The sequence below is a fragment of the Schistocerca nitens genome, chromosome 2, assembly GCF_023898315.1.
Source record: "Schistocerca nitens isolate TAMUIC-IGC-003100 chromosome 2, iqSchNite1.1, whole genome shotgun sequence".
Classification (NCBI taxonomy): domain Eukaryota; kingdom Metazoa; phylum Arthropoda; class Insecta; order Orthoptera; family Acrididae; genus Schistocerca; species Schistocerca nitens.
Window position 1 is genome coordinate 1,190,540,709 of NC_064615.1, and position 14,726 is coordinate 1,190,555,434.

At 38.2% G+C, this 14,726-nt stretch overlaps 1 protein-coding gene across 1 annotated transcript in view; it reads right to left on the minus strand.

The window, feature by feature from the left end:
- LOC126237533 (zinc finger protein 879-like) overlaps positions 1-14,726 on the minus strand; it is a 388,958-nt gene that overhangs the window by 140,399 nt on the left and 233,833 nt on the right. Inside the window, exon 6 of the mRNA XM_049947716.1 lies at positions 2,035-2,202. Within this exon, the coding sequence (XP_049803673.1) occupies positions 2,035-2,202 (168 nt within the window). The remainder of the gene's footprint in view (positions 1-2,034; positions 2,203-14,726) is intronic.

A 14,726-nucleotide genomic window follows, 5' to 3' on the forward strand; every position in this document is an offset into this window, starting at 1 on the left:
GCACACGGCTGCCCTACGCTCTCTCCTACTTGTCCCTTATGCTCCCACAAGCAGCATTTTACCCCCCCCCCCCAATCCTTCCCTACAATTCCTGCCCCAGCCTTACACTACTGCGCAGTTGTGTCCCCCTGTGCTGCAGCTTGCAGTGTGGCCTCAGCAGCCAGAGACTGCGATCGTGTGTGTGTGTGTGTGTGTGTGTGTGTGTGTGTGTGTTTTCTATTTCCAACAAAGGCCTTGTTGCCCGAAAGCTCATTTTCTGACAGCCTTTTTTTTTTTTGTGCCTATTTGCAATTCAGCAGCTACGCTATACGGTCAGAAGCAACTATCCTTTTCATAGTATTGTTACATTCCATCCTGGATTTTACGTTGTAGAGGAATCAGTTGTTATGATGCATTCTGAGGCATCAAGCTTTTATCAGTTTAGTACTGGAGGGAAGTGCGGCGAGTAAAAATTCTAGAGGGAGACCGAGAGATGAATACAGTAATTAAGTTCAAAAGGATGTAGGTTGCAGTAGTTATTCACAAATGGAGGGGCTTTCAGAGGATACAGTAGCATGGAGAGCTGCATCAAACTAGTCTTCTGACCGAAGACCATGACAGCAGCAGCAGCAGCAGCAGCAGCATCAGCAAAGTAATGCCCTTTCGAGCAGTTTCTTGAGCTGAGGGAATTAAAAAAGTAGTACGGAGAGAGATCCAGCAAATTGGGGGGGGGGGGGGGTTGTTAAACTGTGCCTGGTTGGACAAATGCCACCCTTTCTGAGAGGACTTCCTAATAAAAGTTCATTCATATATAAAAAAAAAGAGCAATTATTTTACTTTCGATTTGCCCATTTTCAGTCTCTAGACTTTCGATGTTGTGCCTTAGGATCGTATTCTAAAATACACAATTCCCCACGGGTGGCACTGTTTTGAGGCATTCTAGCTCCTTCTAAAAGTATTTCGAAGATAAAGAGACACAATTGATTTTTGTTCTGCTCAGTCATGAGGTTTCTTGCAACACTCTTTGCCTGCCCACATCCTATGCTAAAACTCGATAAGCAAGACAATCTTTAAATTTAGTTTCCTACTGAATTCTCACCAACAATCAACAGTATTATTTCACAAGACACTTCACTCTTTCGCCTGCACTGTCGTATGTCTCGAGGTCAAATGTCTTTCCATGCTAGCACTGTCTTCCTCTTCTTCTCAGCATGCTAAAATGACCATGTGACATTTAAACACTTATGCCCTCAGTGGGAAATGTACTCCATTAGCTCTTTGTCTTTTTGTAAATCATGAAAGCAGTTTTGCCATTTGATGGCACAGCATTGCTCGTGGTTTTGCCAGTTAAGTTCATAAAGTTCTTTACAAAGTAAACTTCACTTCATCAATATCAAAAGCACAGATTGCCACTCACCATACAGAGGAGGCATTAAGTTGCAGACAGGCACAATGAAAAGAGAGCTAGAAATCTTCAGCTTTCAGACTATCTTCATCAGAACTAGAAGACATACACATTCACATAAGCACGACTCTGGCTACTGTCATTTCTAGCCACCTTTGTGCCAGGAAATGACAGTGGACATACGTGTCAGAGTTAGGCTGGTGTGAAGTGTGCATGTTCTAGTTCTGATGACAAATCTAGCTGGAGAGATAAACATTCTTAGAATTCTTTTCATTGCATTTGTCTGTGACTCAATGCATCCACTTTGTGGTGAGGAAAAATCTAAGCTTCCCATATTGTTCTTATTCCACCCTGGACTTCCATTGTTTAAACATTCACTTCAGGTGCTCTCACCAAGTGTGTAACAATTGCAGTAAATTCAGACTGTATTGGTTCAAGGGATGATACAGCATTACTGCTGTGTGAAGAAGGGAGCAACAGAATTTAGTCTGTGCAGTGTTGTTATTCACATTACTTTCCCAACACATTTCATACCTTTAAGGATGCAATTAACTACTTTATACGCTCTTTATACACTGTTCTTTATCATACTACTATACATTTGATATTTGAAGTTCCTAGAATTAATGAAGCACACATAAAGTACTTACCCTTTCCCACAAACTGGGCAGTGATGTGGTTTTTCTCCTGAATGTGTCAAAATGTGGTAATCTAAACTGCCTTTCGCTATAAAACTTTTACCACATACGTCGCATATGTAATTTCGCTCTCCTGTGTGTATCTTACGGTGGGTCTCCAACGTATGTTTTGTAGCAAAGCTAGAACAAGAAAAAAGTAGTAAAGTCAAGGAACAATTGAAATTCTCCACTCAATACAAAACAATGAAGAAAAAAAATGAAATGACTCTGTGGCATCAGCCCCGTCTGGGGTTGTTCAGCTGCTAGTGCCGTCTTTCTATTTGATGCCACTTGATGAAGATGAGATGAAATGATGAGGACAACAGAAACACTTAGCAACTGAGTGAACAAAATCTGCGATCTGGTGGGGAATTGAATCCGGGACACCACCAATCTAGACGCAATGCTAACCAGTAGACTATGAGGTGAAGAACATACAGGTGCCTCAGATCAGGAAGAAAATGAAATAATCTTAAGTTTCACAAGCCTGACAAGTATTGTTGTTAAACGGTGTTTTTGGATTAAACAATATTACAATTAGTGCAACATCTGTTTTCACCATGTCTTTTTCCTACTTTGCTATGCTTATTCATTATTAGGGTACCAAATGACTACCATATCCTTATGTAAGGTTTTTTTTTTCTTTTTTCCCCCCTTAATTATCATTACCAGTAATAAATTTTGTCAACTATTGTATCATTTATTTAGCGACATGTTTCGAGAGAATACCTCATCTTCAGGCTAAATGGCATAACAAAAACAATTTTACAATAAGGTCATACTGATGTTACATAGTCTTTTCATAAATGCTGTGGTTATCCTGTGGAAGAAGAGAAAACTTAGTAAGAGGCGATGTCACTTTGGAAGCTGGACTGATGTTTGCATGAAAATGTTTTGTAACTGTCACTCACTTTGTTCTTCTGCCGTGGCAGTCTCGTTGTGAAGCGCTGAGGTGCTTCCATTTCCGTGGCTTTCTTGGTTTTCTTGGTCACTGTTCACAAATTTTCACTAATGTAACAGTAACTTGGAAACACGATAACAAACAAATCTGTTTGGTGCACTGGACAATATGGCAGTCGCAATACAGCTGGTTTCGATTTGACTGTCGATTTGTTGATCTATGTGGAGTCAGATGTTTACGTGTCTTCTGCACATCTTGTTATCGTATTACAGATGTAGGTTGACAAAATACATTACAATTTGAGCCCCTATTACAATATTATTGAACACATCATGATATAAACTATTTATTTTACATATTTCTAAGTATTGCTGGGGCTAGAGTCAAACAACTGTCTATTATCTATTGTAACACTGTGTCCTGTTTCATTTATATGTTTCGCTATAGCTGATTTATTCAGTTTGCCAAGTCTGAAACAGTCAATGTGTTCTTTAAAGCGGGGTTTAAAATTTCTTCCCTTTTGGCCAATGTAATATTTGTTGCAATGACTGCATGTAATTCTATAAATTCCTGATTTGTTGAGTTTTTCTGTGGGATGTGAGATATCGTGTGTCAATTTCTTATTTAAGTTGCTGTTGGTGGCAAAGTTGATCCTGATGTGTGTGTGTTTTTTAAACAGCTTGGCTATTTTGTCTGATATGGCACCTAAATATGGTAATGTTATGTACTTGAGTTTTTGGATGTTGTGTGAGGAAATTGTGTCACATTGTTTGTTGTTATTTTTAGTTGTGCGTTGTGATAGTGTGTCTATCTCATGTTTGTGACAACCATTATTATGTGCAATGTATTTGATAGTGTTCATTTCTGTCTCATAGTTGGCAGCATTAAGTGGGAATTTCTGTGCTTTGTTTACGAAGGATCTGAATGCAGCTTGTCTATGTGAGTTGGGATGTGTGGAAGATTTATTAATGACTGTGTCTGTCTATGTTACTTATTGTCATGTCTAGAAAATTAATTCTGTTATCTTTCTCAGTTCTATGGTGAACTGGATGTTGTGTAAATTATTGAATCTGTTTTCATAGAGTTTCTATTTCTTCATCAGTTCCATTGTTTACAGTGAATGTGTCATCAACATATCTGCAGTAGTGTACTATTTTCTGGGTTATTATGTCTTTGTTGTTAAGAAGTTTATTTTCAAGGTGGTTAATGAAAATTTCTGCAATGATTCCACTTAGAGGACTTCCCATTGTCACGCCTACATCTTGTTTGTACATTTTGCCATTAAATGTGAAATAATTGTGTGAAAGAACAAGGTCTAGCAATTCTATTAATTCAACTACTTCAGCTGTGGACATAGTCTGACGTTTTAATAAATTAATATGTATTTGCGAATGAGCCCATTAGGACTATGCAAAGTACTTAGTGGCATGTGTGTGCCTTTCTTTGTGCCCATACTTCTTTCATTCTTTTGCTGTGGACTTCTTTGCTTTCTTGAGACCACGTTGCTCCAGTCTTCTTCTTTGGCTTCTCCACTTGGTCAACTTGCCACTTGTGAATTTTCGATCTGAAGTTTTCCCAGTTTTGGATATCCTCTGGTGTACTTCCTGCTAGTTTCAAATCTGTTTTGATTTCATAAATCCATTTCACTGAGTCTGTTTTAGATTTACTCCTGTTTTCATAGAATTTAACTATTTGCTTTGTTAGTCTGTTGGGATTCATTCTTTTGATGTGTCCATAGAATCTTAATCTGCGTTTTCTAGTGTCACTGTGAATATTAGAGTATTGTTTGTTTTCCTGTTTGCCTCTGAGCCAATACTGTTCATCTACAAGTTTTGGGCCTAATATTTTTCTTATGATCTTCCATTCATTTTTCTGAATGTTTTCTATGTCTGTATTTCTGTTTAAAATTAGTGTCTCTGATCCATATAGGCATTCCGGTTTTGAGACAGTATTGTAATGTCATAGTTTTGTGTGCTTGGCCACACACTTTTTACTGTAGATATTTCGAGTGAGTCGATAAGCTGTGTGCATCTTTTGGCATCTGACTTCGTTAGCTTTCCTTTCTATTCCATTTTCCTGAATCGTTTCACTGAGATATTTAAATTGTGGGACTTGTTTAATTTTGCCATATTTTGTCTCCATGAATTTTGGTGCTTGTTCATTGCAGATTATGAATGGCCTGGTCTGACTCCTGCCCAATATTCTCCAATTTTTGGTTCTAGTTGTTGCTGTGCTCTATCGAGAAGGCACTGGGATGGAATTTTGTAAGCTACTGACATCAATGAGGTTCCCCTATTGCTGTTTACATCCGATCTATCTCCTTTCTTGTGTAGAGGATGAATTAATGCATTTTTCCTGTCGTCCGGAATTTGATCTGTTTGCCAAATGTCTTGTATTAGTTCCGTGATTTCTTTTATAGCATTTGGGTCTGCTGATTTCAGGAGTTCTGCAATGATTTCATCTTCACCTGCAGCTTTATTGTTTTTAAGATGTTTGATCTGTTTGGTGATTTGCTCTACATCCGGTGATAATGAGTTTAGGTTTGTGGATTCAGGTTCCTGAGTCGGAAATCTTTGCGTTGTTTCTGGGCAGTTCAGCAGTTTTTCAAAATATCTTGCAAGTTCTTTGCAATTTTCTTGATTGTTCAGTGCAAATTGCCCATTTCCTTTAATGAAGCAAAGATTTTGCCGCTGATATGCTGTGAGTTTTGTTTTGATATTCTTGTAAAAAGTTCGCGTATTGCCTCTTTCAAAGTCTTTCTTGATTTCAAGTAGCTGGTCCTTTTCGAATTTTCTTTTAGTCTTTCTGATTAATTGGGCTGTCTCTTTCCTCACTGCCAAGAAGTTTTTGTAATTCTTCTCAATCTTTCTGCTGTTCCAGCTACTGTATACTTTCTGTCGAGATTGGATTGCTTGTTCACATTCTTTGTTCTACCAAGGGTGGTTTTTTTTTTTCTTTTTTGCAGAGGTATCAGTGTTTGTGTGGTTTCGATTAGTTTGCTTCCGAGTTGCTTCCAATTTTTTGGGTTTTTTTTTCTCTAATTCTTCCGTGAAAGATGGTTGGATCCAGCTAGTGTCAAATTTTGGGATTAGTGGCTTCCTTGTCGTGAACCTCTGAGGTTTTAACTGTAGTTTGATTCTTGTTAAGTAATGGTCTAACTCTACATTTCCCCCCTTTCTTACTTGGATATTCATGATTTCTCTGTGGTTTGGATAGGAAATTGCTACATGGTCAATTTGGAATTCACCAATGAGTGAGTTGGATGATCTCCATGTCATTTGTTTTGATGGTTTCTTCCTGAAATATGTTGACATGATTTTAAGGTTGAATATCCTGCAGAATTCGACCAATCTCGTCCATTTTGATTAGTTCATTTATGTGCTGAGAAGTTTTCTATTGTTTTCCTGTATTTTCTTTCTTTGCCGAACTGCGCATTGAAATCGCCTAGTAAGATTTTGACATGGTTTTGTGGAATTTTGGATAATATGTCTTCTAGTGTGACTAAGGCATAGCCAAATAAGCACCTGCGGATCAACTGAGGGAATGAGGAAAATGGTCACCAGTCTTGAAGGCAGGAGAGAGGAAACCCCAATGGCAGAGAGGGCGGATCAACTGACTTAAATTCACTCTGCGTCTGACTTGCAACAAGCGGCAAAGTGGTCAGCGTCTGATCACCAGAGGTGGAGCTGGAAATATATGTTCTCGAACTATCCAGTCCAGTCCTATGAAGCTGGACTACAGTCAAAAACTTGTGGTGATCAAGTACTACGAAGCGTGACAGGAAACAAATTTGTACTCCAGGCGGTAATCGATCCACTGCTACCATCAACAGCACAACCAGACTATCGGAATCTGGGGAGTCTGGCTTGACACGCATACAGAGGGAGTCGGACACCTCTGGCCAACTTCTCCCAAATACCAAAACATTTTTCGGAACATTAAATATAAATTCTCTCTTGCAGGTAGGGAAGCTGTATGAACTAGAGAAAATCCTTAATGAACAAAAATTGGAAATACTGGCACTCCAAGAAACAAGACTGACCGACGAAAATGTAATGGATTTCGGGAACTATAGACTTTTCAAAAGCAAAACAGACAAATGGATACTCAAAAATACACCACATTTAGGAGTTGGTGTTGCAGTCAAAAAGAGCATACTCAACTCAGTAACTCATGTGAAGCCTGTAAACAATAGACTAATAACAATCACCGCCAAGTGTGCAAACAAAACATACACACTCATCAATACACACATGCCTATCAATGATGACAATAAGTTATTTTGATTATATCCATGGATTCTTTGATGGGTATGCTGCTATATAAGTTTACTATGTCAAGGGAGACAAGCTTTGCATTGGATGGAATATGAAGATCTTCAACACTTTGAATTGCTTGGTAGCTATTTTTCACTGAAAAAGAGGTTTTATAAATTCATATTTTTTTTATAAAATTGAATGCAGCTTACGCATAACTTTGTAGCCCGGATGATTTATAGCATTGACAATTGGTCTGATAGGGATAGGTTTATGGATCTTAGGCTGGGCTCTTAACTTTGGGGCTGTTGGGTTCATAATTTTTAATCTCTGTGTATCTTCCCTCGTTAATAAGAAGCGTGTTTTATTCAACTGTTTCTTTAGTTTACTGTTGAATTTCTGTGTGGGGTCACGAGAGACTTCTTTTATATGATTATTCTGAAAGATCTCAAGTGTTTTATTTATATATTCATGTTTGTCCATGATAACTACCGCATTGCCTTTGTCAGATTTTACTGCTAGTGCAGTGCCCTCAATGAGCTACTTGTTGATATTTTTAAGTAACTGGTTCTCTTCTTTAGATTCTTTTAGTGGATTATTGTTAAGGTGTTTCTCTATTAATTTGTTAGTTTTAAGTCCTATTACTGTTTGTTCATTTTTGTTTAGTTTGGATATATCTGCTGACTGAGCAAATGATGTCTTTAATGTACTGCTGATTGAGTTCTGGTTTTAGGTTATTTTTAAGGCCTTTGTTTAGTAGAGAGAGTTTATTGATGTTAAAATGAATGTTTGGGGAACTGACTACTCTCGGGAAAATTTTTTGCGGGAAGTCTGACTTTTGGTGTTGTAAGTGAGGTAAGTGTTTGATTTTCTGAGTTGACCTAGTTTCTTCATATGTGTTGCTTTAATTCTGTTGTAATTTTCGTGTAGAGTTTAATTTATGACATCCTGGAAGAAAGGTACTTGAGATGGATGCGTGAGTAGTAGTAATTCTAAGTGCAATTTATATTCTGATATATTGAAGTGATTTTTCTTTTTGTACTGTTGTTTCACCTCAGTTCTCAACCATTTTTTTTTCACCTTTCTTTAGAGCCAACTTGGCAGAGAAAGAACTTGGGGGGTGAAATCCTCTTTCAAACAGACTTTGTTGAAGTTTGTGCTTAGGTTGGTTTTCAGTATTTTCATTTTAATGTTTTTGTGTGTCTGAAATACTTGTTAGTATAAAACTTGTTCTTTCACACAATTATTTCACATTTAATGGCAAAATGTACAAACAAGATGTAGGCGTAGCAACGGGAAGTCCTCTAAGTGGAATCATTGCAGAAATATTCATTAACCACCTTGAAAATAAACTTCTTAAAAACAAAAACATAAAAACCCAGAAAACAGTACACTACTGCAGATATGTTGATGACACATTCATTGTATACAATGGAACTGATGAAGAAATAGAAACTCTATTAAACAGATTCAATAATTTACACAACACCCAGTTCACCATAGAACTGAGAAAAATAACAGAATTAATTTTCTAGACATGACAATAAGTAACATAGACCAAACCCTAACATACACAGACACAGTCATTAATAAATCTTCCACACATCCCAACTCACATAGACAAGCTGCATTCAGATCCTTCGTAAACAAAGCACAGAAATTCCCACTTAATGCTGCCAACTATGAGACAGAAATGAACACTATCAAATACATTGCACATAATAATGGCTGTCACAAACATGAGATAGACACACTATCACAACGCACAACTAAAAATAACAACAAACAATGTGACACAATTTCCTCACTCAACATCCAAAAACTCAAGTACATAACATTACCATATTTAGGTGCCATATCAGACAAAATAGTCAAGCTGTTTAACACATTCCGGTCGTTGCCCGTAGAAACTACGAGCGCGCATTTATTGCCGTAACAGTCGGCGCTCGGAGATTCTCCGAGCGCCGCCTTCTCGATTATTATTTCAGGTTGCGGCGCATTATATCCGTGCAGTGACATCTGGAGTTGAGTGTTCCGGTCTTGTAGTACATCGGACGACCGCTAGATGGTGTTCCTGCATCCTCTAAGCGTTATGTCACTCAAAAAAGGCGCCAAAACAATTCCCGCGTATTCACTCTTGCAGTGTGCTTATGTAGTTGTCTTTATCGCAAACGTTTGTCGTAAAATGGGGGACAGTTTGACTGAAGAGGAAATTCTGAGGCTGCTGGAAGAATCTGGATCTGAAATTGACAGTGATGGATTTCAAACTGAAAATAGTTCTTCTGAAATAGATGGTAATTATAATGGTCAGTCATTGTGTTTACGAATCACAATTATAATCTCGGCAGTTTCACTGACTTATGTCATTTATTTCGAAGGTAACAACGAGTGGTCCGAAAATCAAAATGAGCCATCAGACGTATTAGAAGAGTGTGAAGCTCCCATTCAAAAAGGCAGAGGCAGAATACAACAGCAGCAGTCCCAAAACAACGTTGTTGAATGGGTAAATGACGATGTCCTACAACAATTACCGCTCTTTGAAGGCGTAAGTAATGTCTTGGCACCTTTGAGCGCCGAAAGCACTGAATTTGACTGTTGGAACGTCTTTATTGACGCAAATGTCATCAAAAATATAAAGACAGAAACAAACCACTACGCTGCAGCAACAATTTCCAAATTGCGGATGCAAAATAAAATAACTTCCAGGTCGCTTTGGGCCAATTGGTCTGCTGTGAAGCTACATGAGATGTATCAGTTTTTTGCTATAATTATTCACATGTGCCTTGTTCACAAACCAAATATTACGGACTATTGGAGCAATGACCTAATGCTAGATTCCTCCTTACCTGCAAAAATCATGAAAAGAGACAGATTTAGGTCAATTTACTTTATGCTTCACGTAAATAACAACGACAATTATGTACGAAGGGGTCAACCAAACCATGATCCTATACACAAAATCCGACCTTTTTTTGATAACTTTGTACTGAAAAGCAAGAACAGTTTTTCTCCTGGCGAGAATCTCACAGTTGATGAAGGTTTATGTCCATTCAGAGGGAGAATTCGATTTTGAGTATATATCAAGAACAAACCGAGCAGGTATGGTATAAAATTTTTCATTCTAAGTGATTCAGCAACAGGATATGTTTTGAACTGTGAAGTGTACACCGGTGCAGGTGAAAAAGACAACAGTGCAGATTGAGTGGTGCTACGTTTGTGCAACAGTTATCTACGTAAGGGTCATACATTGTACATGGACCGCTTTTATACTTCTGTAAAATTATTTGAAAAGTTGTTTGATGAGAGCACATCTGCTGTTGGCACAGTAATGAGAAACAGAAGAGGCCTACCACAGGAATTCAAACAGAATAAACTAAGAAGAGGTGAAATCGTATTCAAGAGAAAAAATTCCGTGCTAGCACTTCACTGGAAAGATACTAGGGATGTGTTTGCCCTTTCTACCAAACATAGAATGACAAGTAGTGTCACTAAGACAAAATCCAAGGCTGGAATGGTAGAAAAACTGAAGCCTGATCTCATACTTGATTATAATAAAAATAAAACTGGTGTTGATCATGGAGATCAGCTGGTGACCTACTACTATTTTCAACGACGAACAATGAAATGGTGGAAAAAGGTATTTTTTCATGTATTTATGATGTGCGTGGTCAATTCTTACATTCTGTACAAGAAACTTCGGCCTGTCTCTCACAAACGAACCAGCTTGTTTACTTTTATGGTGAACCTGGGAAAACAAATACTGGAGAAATCCGGCAAAGTTTTCAACGAAAATGAAAAGCAGGGTTCAGCAGCAAACAGGCTAACAGCAAGGCATTTCCCCACTCACGTCCCATCGACAACAAGCAAGAAATATGCATCAAGATATTGCATTGTTTGCTCTGAGAAGGGCGCACGGAGTACTGGCAAACGAGTGAGAAGGGAGACGAGATGGTGGTGTGAAGAATGTAATGTAGGATTGTGTCTACCTGACTGTTTCAAGCAATATCACACAAAGACAAATTTTACTCAATGAAAAGAGTTGTAAAAATTCAATGAAATAATTTTGTACATTTATTTTATAATAAATTCTGATTTCTTGCAATTTCAAACTTTTTTTCTACCTCTGAATCATCTAATTTTCAAAATATAATAATTCTGTAAACATATGATATCTTACAAAAAACTTTAAACAAATGTTTAGATATAGGATGATAACACACACATCAGTTAAAAGGTTTTGCTTTCCTTCATTACCTTTTGGTCAGGAGCCATGTAAAAAAGGTGCAAAAGTCTACGACTTCTGAGGGATTGCAGTAGTATCTGTGGCCCGACTGCAATGTGTTAAAAAACACACACACATCAGGATCAACTTTGCCACCAACAACAACTTAAATAAGAAATTGACACACGATATCTCACATCCCACAGAAAAACTCAACAAATCAGGAATTTATAGAATTACATGAAGTCATTGCAACAAATATTACATTGGCCAAAAGGGAAGAAATTTTAAACCCCGCTTTGAAGAACACATTGACTGTTTCAGACTTGGCAAACTGAATAAATCAGCTATAGCGAAACATATAAATGAAACAGGACACAGTGTTACAATAGACAATGATCTCAAAGTACTACATAATTTAGAAAATAGCTGGCAAATGGACATCTTGGAAGAAATGGAAATATTCATCCATGGCCACATGGGGAGTAACGAGATCCTGAATGAAATGACGGACTTCAAAAATTCACATTTCTTTTCCATTTTCACTACATTACTCTTAGAATAAAAGATACATAACCTGACAGTTGTTTGACTCTAGCCTCAGCAATACTTTAGAAATATGTAAAATAAATAGTTTATATCATGATGTGTTCAATAATATTGTAATAGGGGCTCAAACTGTAATGTATTTTGTCAACCTACATCTGTAATACGATAACAAGATGTGCAGAAGACACGTAAACATCTGACACCACATAGATCAACAAACCGATAGACAAATCGAAACCAGCTGTATTTCGACTGCCATATTGTCCAGTGCACCAAACAGATTTGTTTGTTATCTTGTTTCCAAGTTACTGTTACATTAGTGAAAATTTGTGAACAGTGACCAAGAAAGCCAAGAGAGCCACGGAAATGGAGACACCTCAGCACTTCACAACGAGACTGCCACGGCAGAAGAACAAAGTGAGTGACAGTTACAAAACATTTTCATGCAAACATCAGTCCAGCTTCCAAAGTGACATCGCCTCTTACTAAGTTTTCTCTTATTCCACAGGACAACCACAGCATTTATGAAAAGACTATGTAACGTCAGTATGACCTTATTGTAAAATTGTTTTTGATACGCCATTTAGCCTGAAGATGAGGTATTCCCTCTAAACATGTCACTAAATAAATAAATAAAACAACAGTTGACAAAGTTTATGACTGGTAGTGGTAATTTAAAAAAAATACATATGTCTTGAGACATTCATGGTCGAAAAATATTCAAAATGGCTTCAAATTCTAGCATATCCTTAATCACAAAAGTTGTTGTGTTGGCAGAAGAGCTAACACCATGTTACGAGGGGAGGCCGAAATGCACATGTTTTAGCTCATGCAGGCTGGTGTGTGGAGGGAAGAAATATACTGACATGAGGTCTGGAACATTACAAGGAATGAGAGTTCAGAAAGCGGACATAATTAGTTTGATACTTAACTTTAATCCATTAATGAGGAACGTTGCTCTTGACAGTACATGATTCACAATATTATCTGTTCAGAAGACATAGAGTAACTGAATATGGTGCCTTGCTAGGTCATAGCAAATGACGTAGCTGAAGGCTATGCTAAACTGTCGTCTCTGCAAATGAGAGCGTATGTAGTCAGTGAACCATCGCTAGCAAAGTCGGCTGTATAACTGGGGCGAGTGCTAGGGAGTCTCTCTAGACTAGACCTGCCGTGTGGCGGCGCTCGGTCTGCAATCACTGATAGTGGCGACACGCGGGTCCGATGTATACTAGTGGACCGCGGCCGATTTAAAGGGTACCACCTAGCAAGTGTGGTGTCTGGCGGTACCCATTTTCAGTTTTTAGAGTACAATTGGTAGCTGGTTTTGTTCTTCTCACACTTAATGTTTTTTCTCCTTTGTGTATGGCCACTAGATAACACACTGAACATGGCAATTAACTAACACAAACAAACCAGAAATTTCAAACAAAACCTAATAGTTTTCAATCAAAGTTAATATCTTTCAACCAAACATAACAGCTTTTCAGTTGAAGTAAGTTTAGTGTTTTATAAATATTTAATTGAACTGTACAATTTATAAGTTACAGTATTTGGACGACAGCTGCTAAAGACAGACAAAAATTTCAAAAATAAAAAAATATATACAAACAAAGTACCCATAACTTTGAGTTTGTAAACACAGCGAAAGTGTAAATACTCCAAAAACCTCATAGCACATCTTGAAGAATTAAGTAATTCAGCACCAGTGAAACTAGTTGCCAAAATCGCATCACCAGTATTGATTCCACTGGCTACATGCTTCTGATCGGGTCACTACTGGGTTATCAACACAAAGTCAAGAAGGGTAGTGCAGGAGCAGACCTAATAATGAATACGAAAATAGGATTATGGTTAAGATATATGGGGCATTCAAATGCAGCCCGGTCACTAGTGTAAAGTAACGGAAACGATTTTATTAACTCAAATATGTAGTTATACACAGTAGACACACTCAAAAATAGTTGCCAAAACTGTTGGCATATTTATCCCATCGCGACACTAGCCAGTCGATTCCATCCTTGAAGAAAGTAGTAGGCTGCTGTTGGATCCATGCCTGGACCCCGACACACACTTCATTGTCCGTTGTGAATCATCACCTGGGACAATATGCGACAGAAAGCCCTATTCCTCCTCATGATAATGTTGCAGATGACTCAAAGACAGTGCCATTCAAGTACTGCGCTGTTCAACAGTCAGTTGGTGGGGAACCCAGTGCGCACAGATTTTTCAAAAGTTCCAGTTCTGATGCACTATGGTGTGGGCGGTGGTAGTGTAACCAATGGAACTTGTCCTCGGTGATTTTGCGATTGTCCAAGACTAAAGCATTCACTTCCGCAACCACTTCAGGTGTGATGACACGATGAGACTGTCCAGGACGAGCATCACCTTCCAGTGACTCCTGCCCCTCAAGGAATCGTTTGTACCATTCCAAAACACGTCGACACAGACTTGACTCACTGTACACAGCCTTCATGTGTCGATACATTTCACAGCCTTCAACTCCCTCCACCGCCAATAACCGACTCACTTCTCGTTTATTCACCTGCATGTTCGGTAGTGGATGATAATTTGTGTGACCAACTGCTCTTCGGCATGAAACCGCACTGGCGCTATGCAACATCAAATGATGCACACGCGTCAATCTCTACCAATAGATGGTGCCACAATACCCACAGTTATGTAGTGCCATCTTATGTGTAAGGCAAAAAAGGTAGATGCACTGACCAGGTTTCAT